General features: G+C 44.3%; 1 protein-coding gene across 1 annotated transcript in view; it reads left to right on the top strand.

Moving 5' to 3' along the window:
• The window catches only part of NCKAP1L (NCK associated protein 1 like), a 45,937-nt gene that overhangs the window by 8,693 nt on the left and 14,382 nt on the right, over positions 1-22,862 (top strand). Inside the window, exons 6-24 of the mRNA XM_025284315.3 lie at positions 160-250; positions 341-478; positions 1,254-1,302; positions 1,403-1,559; positions 7,457-7,513; positions 7,799-7,895; positions 8,473-8,582; positions 8,757-8,889; positions 9,271-9,352; positions 9,528-9,586; positions 10,116-10,261; positions 11,644-11,776; positions 12,090-12,209; positions 14,746-14,891; positions 15,199-15,330; positions 18,081-18,299; positions 19,790-19,920; positions 22,502-22,599; positions 22,728-22,821. Coding sequence (XP_025140100.1) covers positions 160-250; positions 341-478; positions 1,254-1,302; positions 1,403-1,559; positions 7,457-7,513; positions 7,799-7,895; positions 8,473-8,582; positions 8,757-8,889; positions 9,271-9,352; positions 9,528-9,586; positions 10,116-10,261; positions 11,644-11,776; positions 12,090-12,209; positions 14,746-14,891; positions 15,199-15,330; positions 18,081-18,299; positions 19,790-19,920; positions 22,502-22,599; positions 22,728-22,821 — 2,192 coding nt within the window. The remainder of the gene's footprint in view (positions 1-159; positions 251-340; positions 479-1,253; positions 1,303-1,402; positions 1,560-7,456; positions 7,514-7,798; positions 7,896-8,472; positions 8,583-8,756; positions 8,890-9,270; positions 9,353-9,527; positions 9,587-10,115; positions 10,262-11,643; positions 11,777-12,089; positions 12,210-14,745; positions 14,892-15,198; positions 15,331-18,080; positions 18,300-19,789; positions 19,921-22,501; positions 22,600-22,727; positions 22,822-22,862) is intronic.

The raw sequence follows: 22,862 nt of genomic DNA on the forward strand, positions 1-22,862 counted from the left end.
CTAGAGTGGGTTATCTTTATATGTAATTTACAGTTTAGTATCTTTGTAGGTGGTGGAGAGTACCAGCTTATGTACACACCTTTAACCTATATGCAAACATGAGAGTTTACATCATGTTTAATGGAGGGCTGTAAGCATTTTCCCTGTGCTTTCTTCAAGTGACTCCAGTTTTGCCCGTCTGGGTCAGATGGTCTTGGAGTATGACCACCCTCTGAAGAAGCTGACAGAGGAGTTTGGGCCTCACACAAAGGCAAGTTTCTTGAGAGGCTGGAGGATTTCTCAGGCAGATGTAGGTTGTCCCATCATTGACTTTAAGGGTTCGTTTGTTTCCCCCTCACAGGCCGTGAGTGAAGCCCTCCTCTCTTTGCACTGCCTCTTCGTCCGAAGGAACCAAGGGGCCGAGCAGTGGCGCAGTGTCCAGCTTCTGAGTCTTATCGGCACAGCCTCAGCCATGATTAACCCTGCTAATTCAGACACCGTGAGTTCTCTTTTCCTCTTGTCAGTGGAAACATGCTCTTTCCAAGGCCATTTCTGTAGAGGCTTCTTCCTTTCAGGAAATATCAGCCCTAAGAGTGCTTTAGCCCTCTGCTAGGATATGCTTCTGTGTTGATCATCTTATGTGGCTAAAAAAATCATGGTTAGGTTGAAGCTTTTCTTTGGATCAGGATTAGGATGTGCCTGCCCGTAGAAGGAAGTTAATAAATATTCACAGAATGAATGAATGGATGAAACTGACTCATTAGGCACCTATTTAGCTCAGTAGGAACTTGAGCATAGATGTCAATTAATTAACAAATGTTTTTATTCAATTACTATCGGCCCAAGGTCCTTGCTGCAAAGAATTTCTCATCTAGTAGGAAGATAGGCCATGTGGTCATAAAAATAGAACTGATGGTACAAGATGTATGAGAAGCACCAGACAAGTGATTTATATTTTACATGGTGAAAGAATCCAAGGGAGGGGGAAATCATAAGATTTTGAGTATTACTCTCCTGAACTGTTGAAGAGAAGTTATGTCAAACCATTTGTCCTGACTTCTAGCTTAAGTTCCTTTCCCCCTCTTAAATATTTTCCCCTCAACCCACTTCTAGTTTTCCCAGGTATTAGCTTATCAAAGTATCCTGATCCAGTCTGGTAAGATAAGAGTTGTGTTTGATACTCAAATTCTAGCTTGATTGCCCTTGTCTTGACCGCCTTAGTCTTTAGACCAAGTTAAATAGCCGTTAAAGCATCTCTGCCTCCCTTCTCATAGATGGCCTGTGAGTACCTGTCTGTGGAAGTGATGGAGCGTTGGATTGTCAGTAAGTTTTTTGTGGGTTGAGGTGGGACTAGACTCAGCAGCATGTCACATGGAGATCAAGCCCTAAAAATCCTCCTTTGCACTGTTTTACACACCCGCAGTTGGGTTTCTTCTTTGTCATGGGTGCCTCAACTCCAATGCCGACTGCCAGAAACTGTGGAAGCTGTGTCTGCAGGGCTCCCTGTACATCACCCTCATCCGGGAGGATGCGCTCCAGGTGCACAAAGTCACTGAGGACCTCTTTAGCAGTTTGAAAGGGTGAGACCTGAGAGCCAAGCTAATCTTTGGGGATTTTTAGCCCCTCCTAACATCCTTTTCTAGTCTCCATGAGTGTCCCGAGTATAGGTATTAAGAAATAGTTCTAATTATCAAAGAAATATTTATTGAATACATAGTATTTACTAAGTACTTCACTCGATAGAGTAACTAATAAGATAGCATAGAGGTTAAGATCATGGACCCTGAAACAAGATTACCTGACTTTGAATTCCAGCTCTGCCCTGACTGACTATGTGATCTTGGGCAAGTTACTTAACTTCTCTATGCCAGGGCTCAATTTATCTATAAATAATGATAGTACTTCCCTATGACCTACCTCCTAGGGTTGTTAGGAGGAATGAAAGAGTAACTATTTATAAAGCATGTAGAAAATTGCTTGGTATGTTGTAATGCAATCTATGTGCTTTTTAAACAAAGACAGAATCTCTGCTCTCAAAGAGCTTGCAAATTAGTGAAAAATAGATAAACTGTTGTGATATAATAAGGGATTAGGATGTATAAACACAAACTGCTTTAAACTGGCTTTGGAGGATCCAGCAAAACCTGGGGACAGACCTGAAGAATTAAACAAGTGAATTGTATATGTGTGTGTGTGTGTGTGTGTATGTGTATAGGAGTTGTGGGGGCGTGGATGGAGAGGCAGGGAAGTTGCTTAAGGCAGAGAAAGATACTTTAGGCAGAGAAACTGTCAAGGTTTCAAGGCAAGAGGGAGCATAGCATTTTCTAAGAAATTCATGTAGCTCTGGTTACAGAAATGAAGAAGTTGTCAAGATAAACTTGGAGAGGTAAGTTGGGGCCTTGGATGCCCTGGCATCTATTCTATTTGAGCCTATTCTAAAAGGGATAGGGAGTCATTGAATGATTTTTAAACAGGGCAGTGACACAACCATATTTGCATTTTAGAAAAAGTCACTCTGGCTGCAGGGAAGAAAAGAAGTCAGATGGAGAAAACTAGAGGCAGAGGTTAATGAAGTGAATTAGGAGAAACTGAGGTTGAAGTCAAAGTTTCTGGAATGGATACTTGGCATTCCTTAAGATAGAGAATACATGATAAAAGCTATTTTGTGGGAAAAGGTTGTGAATTCAGTTTTGAGCAGCTTGAATTTGAAGTATTTGTAGAACATTGAAGATAAATGTATGTTAGACCTTTTACCTTTTGGTTATGGAATTTAGGAGAGATATTTGGATTCAGATTAAGTTTGGCAAAATGGTGATCAAAGCCTTGGGCGTAGGTGAGATTACTCACAGAGAATGTGTGAAGTAAGAAAACACTGGGATAGAACCTCTGAGACATTGAAATGTAAGGGCCAGCAGAGGCAGAGAAATCAATGAGAGGAATAACCGAGACAAGGAAAGAAGACATGTCAAGAAGAAAGGACTGGTTATCTACGTTTGACAGTACTGAGAGGTCAAATGAGAACTGGAAAATGTTTATTTAATTTATTTGTAAAGATGGTCTTAGTCCCCTTCTTGTTCAGTTCAGTTCAGTCCAGTCACTCAGTCGTGTCTGACTCTTTGCAACCTCATGGACTGCAGCACACCAGGCCTCCCTGTATATCACCAACTCCCGGAGCCTCCTCAAACTCATGTCCATCGCGTTGGTGATGCCATCCAACCATCTTATCCTCCGTCATCCCCTTCTACTCCCACCTTCAATCTTTCCCAGCATCAGGGTGTTTTCAAATGAGTTGGCTCTTCTCATCAGGTGGCCAAAATATTGGAGTTTCAGCTTCAGCATCAGTCCTTCCAATGAATATTCAGGGCTGATTTTCTTTAGGGTGGACTGGTTGGAGCTTCTTGCAGTCCAAGGGACTCTCAAGAGTATCCTCCAACACCACAGTTCAAAAGCATCAATTCTTTGGTGCTCAGCTTTCTTTATAGTCCAACTCTCACATCCATACATGACTACTGGAAAAACCATAGCTTTGAGAAGATGGACCTTTGCTGGCAAAGTAATGTCTCTGCTTTTTAATATGCTGTCTAGGTTGGTCATAACTTTTCTTCCAAGGAGCAACCGTCTTTTAATTTCATGGCTGCAGTCACCATCTGCAGTGATTTTGGAGCCCCCCAAAAATTAAGTCTGTTACTGTTTCTATTGTTTCTCCATCTATTTGCCATGAAGTGATGGGACCAGATGCCATGATCTTAGTTTTTTGAATGTTGAGTTTTAAGCCAACTTTTTCACTCTCCTCTTTCACTTTCAAGAGGCTCTAGTTCTTCTTCGCTTTCTGACATAAAGGTCGTGTCATCTGCATATCTGAGGTTATTGATATTTCTCCCAGCATTCTTGATTCCAGCTTGTGCTTCATTCAGCCCAGCGTTTCTCATGATGTACTCTGCATATAAGTTAAATAAGCAGGGTGACAACATATAGCCTTGACGTACTCCTTTCCCGATTTAGAACCAGTCTGTGGTTCCATGTCCAGTTCTTTGTTGCTTCCTGACCTGCATATGGATAACTTCAATTGAGTATTGAGGTCAAAACCTGGATTGCAGTGAGCTTAGGACCAAATAGGAGATAAGGAATTTAGTAGGTAACTCTTTTAAAAAGTTTGACCTTGAAGGGAAGAATAGAGACAGGGTTATAATGAGAAGGAGGTAAGGGATTAAGGAAGGGGTCAAATACCTTTATTATCTTTGTAGTTGCAAAACTAACACCAGAAATGTAAAAAATACCAAGAGGGAGTTGACTACAATCTCATGTCCCCAAATATTTTGGTGCATGTCCTCTAGATGCCTGTGTATATATATGAACATATAGAGGGGTGTGTTTATTTTTAGCCTTATATAAGCAATTGATAAAAAGCAATGGATCCACATTCTACATTATATTGTGAAGTTTTTTAAAAAAACTTACTGTATTTTGTATATCTTTGCATATCAGTCTGTAGACATTTAATCTTTTTAATAGTCAAATAGTATTTCCTTATGTGGTTGTAACATAATTTATTAATCCAATCCACTATTGATGGACATTTGAACTGTACCTCTCCCCCACTTTTAAAAAAGCCTTTACAGATACTGTTGTAATGCATATCTTTAGACATGTATCTTTGTGAACATTTCTATAGGGTAAATTCTTAGAAGTGGATTTTCTGGGTTAAAGGATGTGCATATTTCAAATTTTAATACCTCTTGCCAAATTGTCCTCCAAATAGATGTATTATCAACAGTCTATGAGAATACTTATTCCTCATACTTTCTACAACTGAGTATTATCATTAAAACTCATTGCAAGTTTTGACAGAGTAAATCTAAGATTAATAATTAGAAGTTACAGGAGATACTGACATGCAGAAAAACTTTCTAATGATTCCTGCTTCTAGGGAATGGAAGGGATGTTTGAAGGGTATTTAGTTTCTCATCATTCAGAACAACAGTAACATGTAAGACTTATTGTTTAGGGAATTCTTTGACATAAATGATCTAATTTGATCTGCACATTACTTATACTCAGGCATATATATTAATATTGTCTTTCTTTTTTTCTGGCCATGGCACACAGCATACGGGATCTTAGTTCCCTGACCAGGTATTGAACCTGCATCTAGACTCTGCAGTAGAAGGGCGGAGTCTTAACCCCTAGACTGCCACGGAAGTCCCAATATCTTCTTTTATAAATGAGAAAATGGAGGCTCAGTCTCAAGGTCACTCGGTTAATAGGAGATGGAATTAGGAAATCATTCCAGATTTTTTTGACTCTTAATCGTCTTGCTTTCCATTGTACCAGGTAGAGGATGAAACAACTACCCACCAGGAATGCTGTGGAGTTGAATCCTGATTTGATTACTATGATTTCCTACTCTACATTTCTTTGATTCTGTGCTAAGCTCAGTAATGAGGTGGTCTGGAGAAGAGAAATGAAAGATTATAATAAATTCGACTAACATGGTGGCAACAGATGCAGGACAAGAGAAGACAGATCTAAGGGACATAGAGAACACAGAGCCTACAGTGGTGTGGGACGTTTGAGCACAGGCCACTAGGAGAGAAAAAGAGATATGGTTAAGAGAGTCAGATATTGCAGATAAACAAAGAACAATGAAAAGGCCATTGAATGTGGTGATCCAGAAGTTGATGGTGACCTTAGAGAGAGCAATTTGTTTATTGTCTGAGGTCATATGGGCTTCAAGGGTCAGTGAAAGGTGAGGTGAAAAAGAATAAAGGTGTCTCTGGAGGAGATTGGTGGTATAAGGGGAATGGGCAGAGTTCAGTAGATGGTCAGGGTCAGTCGAGGGTCCTAATTCTTAGGGAGACTTGTTGGGAGAAGAGAATAAACCAGTGGGGAGAGTGGAGGATTACAGTGATCAAAGGACAATTGAGGAAGTTAAATTCTAAGAGGAGGTGGGAAAGGGACCCAGCTGGAATAACTACTTTTACCTGAGAGCAGGGCCTGTGTCATATTGATGCACTGCTTCTTTGTATTGCCTTCAAACCTGGAAAAGTCTTTTAGCCTGAAGGTGTCAAGGCAGGAGCACAGGACAAGAAATCTATTCTCAACTTCCTCATTTAAACCCTATGTGACCTTGGGCAAGCCATTTTTCTTTCCTAGGTATTATTTTCTTCATCTGAAAAATAATGATGAGAACTAGATAATCTTTAAGTGGCATGACTATGCCAAAGCCTTTGACTGTGTGGATCACAATAAACTGTGGAAAATTCTGAAGGAGATGGGAATACCAGACCACCTGACCTCCCTCTTGAGAAACCTGTATGCAGGTCGGGAAGCAACAGTTAGAACTGGACATGGAACAACAGACTGATTCCAAATAGGAAAAAGAGTACATCAAGGCTGTATATTGTCACCCTGCTTATTTAACTTCTATGCAGAGTACATCATGAGAAATGCTGGGCTGGATGAAGCACAAGCTGGAATCAAGATTGCCGGGAGAAATATCAATAACCTCAGATATGCAGATGACACCACCCTTATGGCAGAAAGTGAAGAGGAACTAAAAAGCCTCTTGATCAAAGTGAAAGAGGAGTGTAAAAAGTTGGCTTAAAACTCAACATTCAGAAAACTAAGATCATTGCATCTGGTCCCATCACTTCATGCCAAATAGATGGAGAAACAATGCAAACAGTGACAGACTTTATTTTTGGGGGCTCCAAAATCACTGCAGATGGTGACTGCAGCCATGAAATTAAAAGACACTTACTCCTTGGAAGGAGTAGTTATGACCAACATAGACAGCATATTTAAAAACAGAGACATTACTTTGCCAACAAAGGTCCGTCTAGTCAAGGCTATGGTTTTTCCAGTAGTCATGTATGGATGTGAGAGTTGGACTATAAAGAAAGCTGAGTGCTGAAGAATTGATGCTTTTGAATTGTGGTGTTGGAGAAGACTCTTGAGAGTCCCTTGGACTGTAAAGAGATTCACCCAGTTCATCCTAAAGGAGATCAGCCCTGGGTATTCATTGGAAGGACTGATGTTGAAGCTGAAACTCCAATATTTTGGCCACCTGATGTGAAGAGCTGACTCATTTGAAAAGACCCTGATGCTGGGAAAGATTGAGGGCAGGAGGAGAAGGGGACAACAGAGAATAAGATGATTGGATGGCATCACTGACTCAATGGACATGGGTTTGAGTGAACTCTGGCAGTTGGTGATGGACAGGGAGGACTGGCATGCTGCAGTTCATGGGGTCGCAAAGAGTCGGACACAACTGAGTGACTGAACTGACTGAACTAAAGTGACATGAGTCTCTTATTAGTAGGCTGGGGTTAAAAGTAGTGTTTAGAAAGATCCTGAGGGTGAGCGCTGTCCATGCTTCCTGCAGACTGTAGTTTGGAATCTCCGAGGACTGGGAAGGTGGGACGAGGACTCTAACCAGAGGTGTGGCCAACCCTTCTGTGCTTGTGTCAATTCTCAGGTATGGCAAGCGAGTGGCCGACATAAAGGAAAGCAAGGAACATGCAATTGCAAACAGGTAAAGGAAAAGAATGAGCTCTTCCAGAGGGGATGGAATAGGCATCTCTCCTGACCTTTGCTGTCACCCAAGCCACCCCTATTTCTGTACAGATTTATTGTCTCAACCCAAGAACTCGCTGTTGCCCCATAGGGTCTTGTGTTTCCTTACTGAGTCTAACTGTGGCCTTGAACCTTCCTCCTGGTTGACACCCCTTCCTAAAGGTAGATCTTGTCTGCTCTGTGTTTGGAGGATTTTTGAGGGCAGGAGAGGCAGTATTCTCTAGCTTCTGCTTTCTTTCCCCAGTGGCCAGTTCCACTCTCAACGGCGCCAGTTTCTGCGAATAGCTGTGAAGGAGCTGGAGACTGTGTTAACTGATGAACCAGGACTACTGGGTCCCAAGGCAAGAGAAAGCGAGGAAGGGAAGCATGATTTGGCATTCCTGAGTTTTTGCATTTCTAAGTTTTATTGTTCTGTTTGTGTGTGTGGTTCCCTTGAATCTTGGAGTACCGTAAAACTTGTTGTATCTCTCTTTTGGGCACTATCATATAGTATCATATGTTATAGTTATTTGCATACTTGCCTTATCCTCTATTTGAGTGTGAGCTAATTAAAGACAGAGCTTGCTTTTTTTTTTTAAACCACATAAATACCTAGTAAATATTTCTAAAATTTAATTTGATAAGGTGGTATTGACCTAGTAAATATTTTAAAAATTTAATTTGATAAGGTGGTATTGACCTAGTAAATATTTCTAAAATTTAATTTGATAAGGTGGTATTGTGAACTCATGTCAACATATATATAGGTCTGATTCTAATAGGATGCTTTTTTTGTGGGTCTCTGTGTTTAATGTTGGACACTATTGTTGGTATGGCTACTCAATTGTATCTATAAGCACATTTTCATGGTAGTTTTCTCTGTGCTTTGAAATCCATTTCTAAAGTTGAAAATCCTCATAGTCTCTGTCCCCTCCATAGGCCCTTTTTGTTTTCATGGCCCTGTCCTTCATTCGTGATGAAGTCACTTGGCTGGTTCGCCACACAGAAAATGTCACCAAGACGAAGACGCCTGAGGACTACGTTGACTCGTTAGTTCTTGGCATAGTTAAGAATCTTGACTTTAGACGGACTGGGAAAAGGGACGGGGAGCGGTGCATCAGATGACCTCGGGAGGTCTCAGTTTCACCCTGTTGCCACTGTCTTTGTCTCAGGTCATATTTTCAGTCTCACACTGCCCTCTGTTCTCATCCTCAACTTTGCAGGAGCATTGCAGAACTGCTCTTCCTGTTGGAGGAGGTTAGGGCTCTGGTCCGAAGACACGTCAAGGTGATTCAGCAGTACCACCTTCAGTACCTGGCCAGATTTGATGCCCTTGTGCTCAGTGACATCATTCAAGTATGTTTAATTGATGATACTTTGGAAATTTGGGGGTGATCCCTGGTCATTTTTCTCTGGGGGTCACCTTGACTGAATGCTTGAGTGAATGCTCTATGGATTGTGTGTCAAAAGCCCAATTTCCTCCTTTATGTTTGTTAAAATTTAAAAAAAGGACTAATAATCTTAGTAATTTTCCTCCCAAGTGATGCTAACAGGAGAGAAAATAAAGGGCAGTTGGATGTTAGCTTTGAACTCGGAGTTTCCGCTGTGTTTTGCTTGGCTCTTTTTTGTTTGTGACACTTGGCAGTTCCTTCTACCTTCATACACTGGCCACGCCCTGTGGTCCTCGTTTCTCTCCTGGTGAAACTTATGCCCCCTTGACTCCACCTTCTCTTTTAGAACCTGTCTGTGTGTCCTGAGGAGGAGTCCATCATAATGTCCTCATTCGTCAGTACCCTCTCCTCTCTGAATCTCAAACAAGGTAACTGGAGGGAAGAGGGGGAGAAAGAGTGAAGGCGGACATTTTTTTCTCTAGAAATACGGGTCTCTTGAGCCAGGGAGTAGCCGAGATGACTTTGAAGAGGACCTACCATTTCATGCAATTGGATAGAGGTGCTATTTAATTATATCCTTTTAAACTTCTGTTTTTCTCGCAGTTGATAATGGAGAGAAATTTGAATTTTCTGGATTGAGACTAGACTGGTTCCGTCTACAGGTAGGTTTGTTTCTGGGAATGGTCCCCCATTCTTAAGGTTTTTCCTTACTCACAATCCCCCCCTCTCTTTTTTAGAATTTTATTTATTTTTTGGCTGTGTTGGATCTTCATTGCTGAATGGGTTTTTCTCTAGTTGTGGTGTGTGGGCTTCTCATTGCAGTGCCTTCTCTTGTTGCAGAGCATGGGTTCTTGGGCACGTGGGCTTCAGTAGTTGTGGGTCCCAGACTCTAGAGCACAGGCTCAATAATTGTGGAGCATGGGCTTAGTTGTTCCGCATGCGGCATGTGGGATCTTCCCAGACCAGGGATCAAACCTGTGTCTCCTGTATTGGCAGATGGATTCGTTACCAATGAGTCACTGAACCACCAGGAAACTCCCCTTCCTCCTCTTTTTAACTCCAAAGTTCTGCTGTATGGAATAAAAACTCCTGATCGGATGGGACAAATCCCAGTCAAACTGTAGTCCCAAGACTGAGGAGTCTTTTTCATTTGTCTTGTTTTTCTCCCCCCTTTCCCACCTCCAACCATAGGCATATACCAGTGTGGCTAAGGCTCCCCTGCACTTGCATGAGAACCCAGACTTAGCCAAGGTGATGAACCTCATTGTCTTTCACTCCCGAATGCTGGACTCAGTAGAGAATATGCTGGTGGAAACTTCTGATTTATCTACTTTCTGGTATGTCCTGAGCTCTTTATCAATTAACCTAATCTCTTGCCTGGCTTCTGTGGAGCACTCTAATTCCCCCAGACACTGGGAAGACTTGTTTTCTTTGAGATCTCCTTAAAGGCAGATGCTATAACTCCACAGTTTCTTCATTCCAGTTCTTATCAAATGGTAGGAATTTGAAGCTGATTCCCTTTTGTGCTGGCTTTCTTTAGGGAAGCCAGTTGGACTTCACACAGTCTTGCCTTCTCTGGGATAATTCATCAATTGTCCGTTCTTCACTGTTATCTTTGTAAACTTCTTTAGCATCTTTTTTTTTGGACCTTGTGATTTAAAAGAGAAATGGAAAAGGCGGAAGTTTAGTGGAGATGACTGAAAATAATTGGGAGGGCTGGGGAACAGGGCCTTTAGAGAGTGCACATGATTGTCTTACTTAGGTATCATTTGGCCTTTACTCAGTGACCACTGTTGTGTATAACTCTACCCTTTGAGGAATCAAACATACAATACAGTATGTTGGCTCTGCTGTCTGCATTCTTCATGGTTAGGAAGGTATAATACCCACATGTGAAAAGGACATAATAATGGCAAATATGCATGCCGTTGAGAGGATACAGGATTGAGGAAAGATCAGTCTCATGGAATTACTGAGAAAGTTTACTGGAGCCTGAGTGTCAAATTTTGGGAGGGATGTGAATTAGTAGTATTGCTGCTGCTAAGTCACTTCAGTCGTGTCCGACTCCGTGCGACCCCACAGACGGCAGCCCACCAGGCTCCCCCATCCCCGGGATTCTCCAGGCAAGAACACTGGAGTGGGTTGCCACTTCCTTCTCCAATGCATGAAAGTGAAAAGTGAAAGTGAAGTCGCTCAGTTGTGTCCGACTCTCAGCCACCCCATGGACTGCAGCCTACCAGGCTTCTCCGCCCATGGGATTTTCCAGGCAAGAGTACTGGAGTGGGGTGCCATATTGAGAGGCTTCTAAATCAGGGCCCAAATCATGCAGGGGTTCTGGGGAAGGAATAGCAATTTTGTACAAGAAAAGGGAAGGAGACATTACTAGCTTGCCCTGGGATCCAGTTAAAAAAAAGACTGAAAGGGTTGAGTTTCTTGGTTTTCTCTCTGCTTTAAGAGTAGGGAATTTAAAGAGGGAGGGATGAATATCAATAAATATTTGTTTAGGGAGGGGAGTGTGGGGGTGAATGGATACATGTATATGTATGGCTGAGTCTCTTTGCTGTTCACCTGAAACTATCACAACATTGTTAATTGGCTATACTCCAATACAAAGTAAAAGGTTTAAAAAAAAACTTTTGTCGAAAGAATCAATATTCTATCCACCTCAGAGGAAGCAGCTCCTAAACCCTGGTCCTGAGTCTCCTTGTCTGTTCCATAGCTTTCATCTCCGTACCTTCGAGAAGATGTTTGCTGTGACCCTGGAGGAACCTGCCATGTTCCGTTATGCCATTGCTTTCCCCCTCATCTGTGCTCACTTTGTCCACTGCACGCATGAGATGTGCCCGGAGGAGGTATGTGTCCTGAGCTCCAAACCCTGTCATCCCTCTAACCACGTCTTATTATTATTCCCTCAAAACGCGATTTCAGGGGTTGATTTTGGCCCCAGGAAGGGTACCCATAGATACCTGAGTATCTTTTGGCCCCGTAGATATCTGGTGCAAGTCCCTGAATGTCTCAGCTTTATGTGTAGGGTGTCCTCTCTCTGGCTCTCATTTTCTTCTTCTGTAGAAGTCGGTGGCTCAGGCTGGGGTCAGAACAGTATTATGGGGAAGACACGGCTGTCTTGGTGATAACACTTTCTTCCTTGGGTCCTCTTTCCCTCAGTACCCTCACCTGAAGAACCACGGCCTTCATCACTGCAACTCCTTCCTGGAAGAGCTGGCCAAGCAGACTAGCAACTGCGTCCTGGAGATCTGTGCTGAACAGCGAAACCTGAGTGAGCAGGTGGGTTCAGCCCTCTCTCTGTTTCAGTCTCCCCTCTGCTGCTCCGCTGTGCCTTCTTCGCTATCTACCTCTGTCTTCTTCTCAAATACCAAGTTCTCTAAGCCTTTCAGGTAGGGCTAGGGCTTTTGTATGCATGAGTTTATGGCAGGCTTCTTTTCTTAGTGTCATCCCTTTAATCTTTACTCCCTTGGGACTTGATAGAAGTGCCTAAAAATACCCTTATTTGAACAGTTGCGCTTCAACAAAATCTGGTCTTTCATCTGAAGAGTTTCAAGAGATGAGTTAACTTTCTAATTTTCTTCTCCTCCTCTCTCTGCCCTGTGTACACATACTTAGAACAACGGCCCCCAGATCACCTGTCTTGTCTCACTGTTTTGTCCATCTGCACCCTAATCTGTAGCTATCTGAACATATTCAGGCACCTCCTCTGTGTTTATCCTCAGGGTTGCTTTTATGTCTTTGTCTGTTGTTTTCCCCTCCCCTCCCTTGACTGACTCATAGCACCTGGTCATGATTAGCTCAACCTAAATTTATAGAACATTTGAAAATGAGGGACTCGTTCTGCTGTTGCCCTGGAGTCCTTCAGGTTTCCTAGACTACCCAGGCTTCCTGGGTTTGAGTCAGGCTTTGTAGCAACTTTGGTAGGAGGGGAGTCAGGTTGTGTGTGTGAGCGTGTGCGTGTGTGTGTGTGTGTACATATGCCCAGTTATATTATTACTGAACCGTCCCATTTTCTCATATGTAAAATGTGGATAAAAATAATTTCTTAGTAGAAGTAGCATAAAGATGAAATGAAATAGAATATGTTAAGTATTTGGTATGTAATTCTCCATAGATGTTAGCTGCTCTATTATTTGGTATTTATTGGGCACTAAGGCCTGTGCTGGGGTTTGGGGATGAAAAGGTACACAGTTCTGGCCCTTGGGGAATGTTCCAGTCTAAGGGAAAAAGAAGTACAAATACATGTTTGAAAGACATTTAAATAATTAATGCAAAGAAGATATGTAAACAAGTACAATTATGGGTATATTCATCACTCAACTTGAATACCTACTAAACATGCAAAAGCACACAGTTAAAGATATTTGCTCAGTGCTGGGTCAGGGGTGACTAAAACATAATGTGAGTATTATTTTCACACACAACAAAACTTTTGCAAATGAATATTGGCCCCTCCAAAGTTGTCATTTTGAATAAATAATTAATGATGTCACATTACTTCCTGGAGCTACATTTTTTGGAATTACTTTCAGAATCTACCCACAGACCCTTTTGCATAATTTCAAGGTTGACACATCTTTGCCCATCATGGTAGACCTGATTTTTTTTGGAAATAGTAGGAACTTGAACTTTAAAAAAAACCAATTGTGACTATAAAGTAAGAAAACCAGCTTAATAATGGCTATTATCCTATTGTAAGAGTAATTCCAAATGAGGAGTTTCCAGTCTTGCTCGGCACATACTCAGTGTCATTGGACTAAATGGAGAGAATTCCAGAGTGATTACCTTGAAGGAGAGATCTGAATATATAATTCTATCTTATATTTTCTGTATGGCTAATGGGGGTATCTTGTTAAAGAGAAGAGATGCAGGATTGATGTTTAAGTAACAAGAAATGTAGTATCTTATTTTTTTAAAAAAAGAAGAAGTAGGGGCTTCCCTGGTAGCTCAGTGGCAAAGAATCTGCCTGCCAATGCAGGAGACACGGGTTCAATGCCTGGTCTGGCAAGATCCCACGTGCCTCAGAGCTGCTAAGCTCATGCGCCACAGCTATTGAGCCTGTGCTCTAGAGCCCAGGAGCCACAGTTACTGAGCCCATGCCCTACAACTACTGAAGCCTGAGTGCTCCAGAGCCTGTGCTCTGCAACAAGAGACGCCACCACAACGAGAATCCTGAGCACCACAGCTAGAGAGTAGCCCTCACTCCCCACAACTAGAGAAAAGCCCGTGCAGCAACGAAGACCCAGCACAGCCAAAAATAAATACATACAATTATAGAAAAAAAGAAGTGGAAAGAGTGCTGGCCACGTTGTGACCTCTGAGTCTTTGGAGGGTTGTGGTAGTGGGGCTGTCTGTCCATGTTCCATATCCATGGGACAGGCTATGAAGGAATATAGCAAGTGAGATGGGAGTTCCACACTAGCAAAAAACAGACCATCTTCCTAGGTTGGAAGACCCCTGAAAGCACAATTGAGTGGAGCTCTTAGATTCTTTCTACTAGAAATTTTCCACTAGGAAAGACTTTCTCTCAGGAAGTGGATGGGGGAATTGATGATCTGGTCCCTGAAGGAAGTTGCCATCTTGAAACTCTGAAGCTAAACATGGGTAGATATTTAATGAAAGGTAACAGAGGTGAACATATGCTAGGTAGGCCCCCACTAGAGAAGGAGATGCATGGAAGGAAAGAGAGAGAAAGGCAGAGCGAGCAAAGAGTGAAGGCAACAGTGGAAGGACCTGCTTGTAACTGTCCGGTGGACTACTCGGCAGTTTGAGGAAGGAATCTCATTTTTCCACTCATGTGTGTTTGCTTCTAAAGCTGCTCCCGAAGCACTGCGCCACCACCATCAGCAAGGCCAAGAACAAGAAAACCATGAAGCAGAGGCAGGCTCCCAGAAAAGGAGAGCCTGAGAGGGACAAGCCAGGAGCGGAGAGCCACCGGAAAAACCGCAGCGTCGTCACCAAGTGAGGCCCTGCACCCTGAAGGGCCAGCCAGCACCATCTCAAGGACGGGAGGGCAGGGAAGAGAGAAAGTGATGCCAGCAAAGGGGAGCGGAAGTGGTGGTGGGGAATGGCAGATATGGAAAAGCAATTCAATGTGTATTTTCTCCTTTGCGTTTGAAGTCAGCATTAACGTGTACTGTTCTAGGATGAGTTTTTTGAGAAGATGAAAGGGATCCGGGAGTGATGGGCCTGACAGATCCTCCCCAGCTACTAGCAGGCAGGGCCAGACCTGTAATGAGGCTCATTTTGCTTTCTTAATTTTACCCAGTATGGACAAGCTACACCTGAACTTGACGGAGCTGGCACTGACAATGAATCATGTACAGAGCTTCTCTGTGTTTGAACACACCATCTTCCCTTCTGAGTATCTCAGCAGCCATCTGGAGGCCAGATTCAACAGGTATCACTCTTTCCTTGTCTTCTCTTTGCTTAGTATGGTAGTTCTCAAAGTTGGGTTGCATTAGCTCCATCTTGGTGGTCATTCTGAAGCAGCTAATCCTGCATAGGTCCTAGGCATCTCTATTTAAAACAAATAAATGAAGAGAACCCCAAACCTTTATAGGTTGTTTTGATAGACAACCAGAAATAGTTTAGTAGAGTGAATGGGGCCTCTGCAGTCAGCAGAGCTGTGTTGATGCTCTTCACTAAGACACCAGAGCAGGTTGTCTATCTTGTTTGAGCCTCAATTTCCTACCCTATAAAGTAAAGATAATCATATTTACCTTGTTATGAGAATTATCTGTAATTGAGAATCGGTAGAGCGTTAAAGATAATCTTGAGTGACATATATAGGCCTCAATGAAATAAGTTCCCTTCCCCCCACTTTGCCTCTCATTCTCTTGCCCCCGAAATTTGCAGGAACATTCCTTGTATTGAAATTGGGCACTATAGTCAGCAAATTAGGGAATGAGGGGAAGACGTTTTTATGAGTAATCTGCTAGCCTTCTGTGTTTCTTTTTACAATATGTATACTAGTATATTCACCCATTCATTCAGCAAGTATTTATTGAACATCTACTGTCTGTTGGCAGCGTTCCCTAAGCTGTTGATACAGCAGTATACAAAAGGAATAAGGATTCCTGGCCACATGAAGTTTCCTTCTAATGGGAGAGACAAAATAAGAACATAGGATATATAGTATTAGATTAGAAAATGATAAGCGCTAGAAAGGCAGGAGAAGGAGATAGGAAGGGTATAGCGGTGGCGGTGGTGGTAGAATTTTACGTAGGGTGGCCAGGGAAGGCCTGCTTGAGAAAGTGACATTTGAACGAACTCCCTGAAGGAATTGAGAAAGCTAAGTGGGTGACTGTCTGCGCAAAGGACATTCTAGGCAGAGGAAGCAGCAAGTGTGAAGGGTCTGAGGTGGGAGCATGCTGGTATATTCAGCGAGCATGGAGGAGGCCAGTATGAGCGAGCAGGGGGGAAACTGGTAGGATGCGAGGTCAGAGAGGCTGGAGGAGGGGCAGACAGACGGCTCAGCTGCCTCTATGCCACCCTCAGGACTTTGGCTTTGATTCTGAGTGAGACAGGGAGGCTCGGCAGGCTCTGAGCAGGGGCAAGGACAGAAGTAGGGAGAATAGTTAGGAGTCCGTACCTTGATTGTAGGAGATGCAGGCTTGTTTTTTCAATTAGGTTTTTGCCTTGGTGACAGTAAAATTAGTTTGTTTTCATACCTTACACTTTAGTTACATGGAAGGAAGTGCCTCAGGCACATACAAAATGTCAAGATGACAATTTGATAATCATCCACGTGCGAACCTTCAGAAACTGGCAGTGGTTTCTAGGCCCTGGAGCAGCATAGGTGTGATATTTTAGTTTTTCCTGAACATCTCTCATTCTTTCTTCATTGACACCCTTGCTCCTAAAGCCCCGAAGTTGGCCTAAAGGTTTGGCCTCAATGAGAACTCTAAAATAGATTAGGCTTGTATCTGTCCTTTCTGTAGTATTTTCCCTCAAATGGTTTTCCTTCTCCTTTTCATCCGGGAAGCAGGTGCTCCTCATCCCCTCCTCCGCCCCATAAACATTTTTCCAAAAAAGCAAAACAAACAAAACTCCCAAACACCTGTGGCTTTAGGGAGGACCTGATGGACTCATTCATATTGATGTGCTGATGACTGACAAAAGCTAGTGTTGACAAGGTCTGATGTTCCTTTTTCTCCTACTGTTTACATTTTTTATTATCGTTGTTTTTATAGTTGTTTATTTATTTAATTTTTGGTCTCCATTGCCACTCGTGGGCTTTCTCTAGTTGGAGCAGGTGGGGGCTACTCTTTGTTCCGGTGTGAAGGCTTCTCTAGTTGCGGGGCACGGGCTCCAGGCATGCGGTCTTCAGTCGTTACGACTAAAGAGTGAGAGCTCATTAGTTGTGGCACACGGGCTCTGTTGCTCTGCGGCATGTGGGATCTTCCCGGACCAGGGATTGAACTGGTGTTCCTTGCATTGCAAGGCGGGTTCTTAAACACAGGATCACCCTGTTTACATTTTAACAGGGAAGAAAGTCTGAAGGACGAGGACTGAGTCCAACTGTGAATTCTCAGGTTCCCGGGGAAGGTATTTTGGAAGGGTCTGGGAGTCCAGGGGGAGGCGGTGTTGCTGATGTGCCCCTGAAATAATGCAGTGCCGGCAGCGCTTCCTTCTCTAAGGCTGGCTGGAGCTGCGTGCCAGCCAGGCTCAGTCTCTCCACCTGGCATCCCATGGCCGCTCAGCATTCACTGCACATCTAAGGATTTCTGGGTGTGGTTTTCCATTTCTGACAGTGACTGGAACTAATTCTTTCCAAAGAGAAAAGACAAACACTGGCCCTGAGAATACAGGAGGTTATGAGACAGCTCATACAGTTAGATGGATGGCATTTGGGACCCTAGATCTTTTACCACCTGATCTAAATTTCCCTAGAGGAGGCAGAAGAACATGGTGACTGAGAATCAAATGTTACTGGAGTCAAGTCCTGGCTCCGTCACTTGAACTTCTCTGTGTCTCAGTTTCTTCACCGTAAAATAGGGATGGTAAGTGTACCTGCCTTTTTGGGTTGCTATGAGGTTTACATGAGATAATGTGTGTAGTGAAATCGTAGTGCGGCACCTAGAACATAGTATAAGTGTGATAACTATGTTTGACATTATGGCTGTGATTATGGTTTTTGTCACCCAGAGCCATTGTGTGGCTGGCTGGCTACAATGCTACAACCCAGGAGATCGCCAGGCCTTCTGAGCTGTTGGCAGGAGTCAAAGCCTACATCAGTTTCATACAGTCACTGGCCCAGTTTTTGGGTGCAGATGTGTCCAGAGTCATCCGCAACGCCCTCCTGCAGCAGACTCAGCCACTGGACTCGAGTGGGGAGCAGACTATCACCACTCTCTACACAAACTGGTCAGTGTTGCTTATCCTCGCTCTCTGCCTTACTCTTTTCGTTAGCACTTTTTCCTTTACAGGGCAGGACTTTGGGACCAGGCATTTCAGCTCCTAGGGTCACAGACCCCCAAAGAGAGGCTTGTTTCTGCCCGAGGACTAGAGCTATAAGTTGGGGCAAACTCAGATGTCCTCTCTCCACCATGAGGGTTCTTTCCAAGCTTCCATGTGACACCCACTCACCGCCCTTTTCCTCTTCATCTGCAGTTCCTGACCTTTCTTTTCTGGATTCTTACTGTTTTCATTTCAAATGATCTTTCTTCCTCTTTCTGAAGTTCTCTTATTTCTCTTTTCATCCAGCTTCTCCATCTGAAGACCATTCTGTCTCATACCTCTCTCCAGAGCACTGTCTCCTCATCTTCCAATGTGACCATATTACGTTTAGTAGAGTGTTTTTCATAGGGAAAGGGGCCTCCTCCCCCAAACTGGAGGGGGCAGGAATCAGCAATACTTCCTTTGAGGTTTTAAGGATGGAAAGGAGCTGGAGTCCTACCTCCCTAAGCCACTGGGTGGCGCTCTTAATCCAATATCAGCTTAGTATGAGTCAGGCTGCAAAGAACCCCCTGAGAAGGCGGGTAAGCCTGAGATGGGGTTTGCAATACATACATCAAGCTGGGCCTGGCAGGTAAGGGAAATGGGTCTTGTGGGCTGGGTGGGAACTTTGAGTAGTAAGGGCATGCCCTTCTAAAGGGGCAGCCACCACTTAGTACCATCTGATTGCTGCCTCACTAAATTATTATTTTTAATATAAAATCTCCGTTTAAAAAATTTGACAGCGAATTCAAATTAAAAGGAAAAAAACCGCACGTTGAGTGCTGGTTTTGACCTACCCGTGTTAGCTTGTGACTTCTGTAAGACCTAGCCCTAGAGCTAGTGCCTGGGTGAGTGACAGGGGTTACCCAGCCCTCTGCTGTCATTGGCTGGAAGCCTTCTTAGCTTGCCCAGAGGTCAGGAGGGGATATTTGGAGACTGGATGACAAGTGTTCACTGGGCTTCTCTCTGCCCAGGAGGTTTGACTTGAGACTCACTTCCAGGCTCCTAGGCTCTTAGTCTCTCATTGAGGAGGTTGAGGCTAAGTATATTTTGGAGGAGCCCAATTAGTAGGAATTTCTGTCTTGTCAGCTTAGGCTTGTCTTACCCGACAGAGAAGGGCCAAGAGTGCGGGGTGTGCAGTAGCTGGAAAAGGTGGTGGGGCATGTCCACCATTACCTTTGACAGCACAGCCCATGTCCAGCAGGTGAGAGGCAAAGCGGAGTCATGTCACTGCCAGTTGTTTCTGAGCCAGCAGCCTGGGATGTTTATTAGAGCGCTGTGCTGTCTCCTCCTCCCCGCCCCAGTCTCTCCCCCGACCCCCCAGCCTTTCGTGGAGTTCCTCTTCCTGAGCCCAGTGGTGGTGGTAGGAGGGAGGGAGTGAACACTCATCTTCTGTGCTCTCTTGGCCAACCCTGCAGGTACCTAGAAAGCCTGCTTAGACAGGCGAGCAGCGGGACCATCATCCTCTCGCCAGCCATGCAGGCCTTCATCAGCCTCCCCAGAGAGGGGGAGCAGAACTTCAGCGCAGAGGAGTTCTCTGACGTCTCTGGTGAGCTCAGAGTCTGGTCTCCTGTCAAGGAGCCGAGCTTTCCCCTCGGTACAATATCCCAACTGACGGACCCCATCTGTGTTCTCCTGCCTTCCCAGAGCCTCATTCTATACTCTTCTAGATCTCTGCTAGACTCTGCCTTAGGGACGATAGGAGAGATTTCAAGTGAGACCCAGAATTGGGAAGTGGCTTGGGGGTTGATGATGGAGAGAGAGGATGAAGGGAGTTAAGAGCCAGGCAGGGGCACTCAAAGGGTAGTAAATGGTTATTTTCCATTTCCACAAAGAGTAGAGAGTAGGACATATGATGAAGGATAAAGGATAAATGTAAGGACATTTTGATGTTTGGAATTATTAAACAGTGATCTCATGTTGTGGCATCTTCTTCCTGAGGGATACATTTTAGGTAACTGATATTTAATAATGATGATGCCATAACCGATGACGTTTAGTGTGGGCTAGGTTCTGAATGTTCACATTTATTAAGTCCTTCACTCCTCACAAGAGCCTTGAGGTTGTTATTACCCCCATTTTACAAATGAGGACACTGAGACACCAGAGGTGACGGAGCTTAAGTTTGCACTTTCATAAATGGTAGAACTGGAATTTCATCTCAAGGCAGTCAAATTCCAGAACCCAGTGCTTAATCACTTTGTCGTGCTGCTTCCCAGTGTACAGAAGTGCTTTAGTGTCTCAAGGCAGGCAGATGAGTGTGTCGTGAATGAATTGGGAAGTTATTCTCTTTTTAAAGAGGGCTTGAAGCAGTGCAGATCCTTTTTAATAGATTTGTTTGACTGACTGATTCATGAACTATCCAGCTGCTTCCTCCTTCCTCTCATGGACCCCGCATGGGATCTGAGACAGGTAGATGCTTCGGTGATGCTGCCCTCTCCATTCTGCCCCTTCCTTGGAGGGGGTGTTATGGAGGGCAGAGCACGCAGCTCTATTCTCCAGCTCTGCCTTCTTCCTGCCCTCACACTGACTCCATCAGTGAGCTGACCCTACTCCCTACCTGCTGGAGGCTTCAGATGTCCCCTTCTCATCAACTCCTCCCACAAGCTGTAGGCAGCATCTAAAATCAGCTTTAGGTCTTGCTGACAACTGACGAGCAGCAGGAGGCAATGTTGATTTCCCCTTCTGCCACCCCCACCCCAATTTCCCAGGGTTACCATGGTGATGGGGCAATGCTGCTACAAAAATAGCTAGATGGATAGAGAAGGAGGCCCTAGGGTTACTAGCCTAGAGAGGACTAGAGTAAGGTGGATCCAAACTGGTGGATCAGCGTGTCTTTTCTCCAGAAAGGGTAGTTCAGTCCCTCTGCCTCTCTGTCAGCATTTAGCATTATCTAAGGTGACCAGTTAGGAAATCCTTTCCTAGTTCTCAGCTCAGTTGTTCCCATTATAAATAGGTGACTCTAAAAATGTCTAGTATTTTATTCCACATGAGACTCCATGTCCACTGCTGTGGCCAGCTCCACTGCTTTTGTCAGCGGTAGAGGCGGAGATCAACTGGTCCTGCCTTGAAACCCTTGGGTATGGGGGCCTCAACTTCCCTTTCCCTCTGAACTCTTATTAACTAGGTTAAACTCACCTTTCCTCTCCTCGTCTCTTGTTACTTCTGGTCTTTATGGTTTTCTCTGCTGGGATGGTCCATAGCCAGAGATCAAAGCTGGAGCTCTTTCCTGTCTGAGTTTGTCTCTCAGGTTTGCAACATGGGATTTCCCCAGCCAGGCTTTATTTAATCCACAAAGTGTCAGAAGCAGGCTGGTTAGGGAGGGATAAGGTAATGGAGCAGACGGGAGGAAAGAAGGGTTTAGAGGGAAAACAACTGGGATAATGGGGATGTTTGTTGATTATGCTCTCCTAGCAACTCTGTGTGGAGAAGGCAATGGCACCCCACTCCAGTACTCTTGCCTGGAAAATCCCATGGACGGAGGAGCCTGGTGGGCTGCAGTCCATGGGGTCGCTAGGAGTCAGACACGACTGAGCGACTTCACTTTCACTTTTCACTTTCATGCATTGGAGAAGGAAATGGCAACCCACTCCAGTGTTCTTGCCTGGAGAATCCCGGGGACGGGGGAGCCTGGTGGGCTGCTGTCTATGGGGTTGCACAGAGTTGGATATGACTGAAGCGACTTAGCAACAGCAGCAGCAGCAGCAACTCTGTGAGGTATTCAGGGTGGATTTTAATTTCTTCATTCTACAGAGAAGGGAGCTGAGGCCCAGAGATGGTCTTACATCTTATAAAGCTAGTGCAGCTAGTACAGCAAGAGGAAAGCCCAGGTACCAGGTAAAGGGACTTGGCAAAGTCCAGATTCCTGTAAGAATGAAAAGTAAATAGGTATCATTTGTGGTACATCTTGGTGTGAGTGCCAGTGGGTAGAAGGTTAACTGTCCCACAGGCAGGCCAGACCTGTCACATGAATGCAGGATTTCAGGCCACATTTGCTCCCTACTTCCCTTCCTTGCCATTTCCTTTCCTTGCTGAAAAACATTAGACATGTTCAGACTATCCTATAGCTATTGTGCAAATGCACCAGTGCCCTCTGGGTTCTACCTGGGGCCTCTGCAACTCTATTCCAGAGATGCGGGCCTTGGCTGAACTCTTGGGCCCGTACGGCATGAAGTTCCTGAGTGAAAACCTGATGTGGCATGTGACTTCACAAATTGTGGAGCTGAAGGTACTGTGGATGCAAGGCCCCGGGAAGAAGGTGCAGCCTCGGGGGAAGCAGGGTAGGCCTAGGCGACTGGGGAGAGATGTACCATGGGTCTCATCTTTTCTTGCTTAATGTCTCTGTTCTGACTGCAGAAGCTGGTGGTAGAAAACATGGATGTACTTGTTCAGATCAGATCCAACTTCAACAAGGCGGACTTGATGGCTTCTCTGCTGCCCCAGCTGACAGGTGAGCACATCCCCTAAAGGGAGAAGGAACTGTGGGAAAGC

Source organism: Bubalus bubalis, chromosome 4 (assembly GCF_019923935.1).
Source record: "Bubalus bubalis isolate 160015118507 breed Murrah chromosome 4, NDDB_SH_1, whole genome shotgun sequence".
NCBI lineage: Eukaryota > Metazoa > Chordata > Mammalia > Artiodactyla > Bovidae > Bubalus > Bubalus bubalis.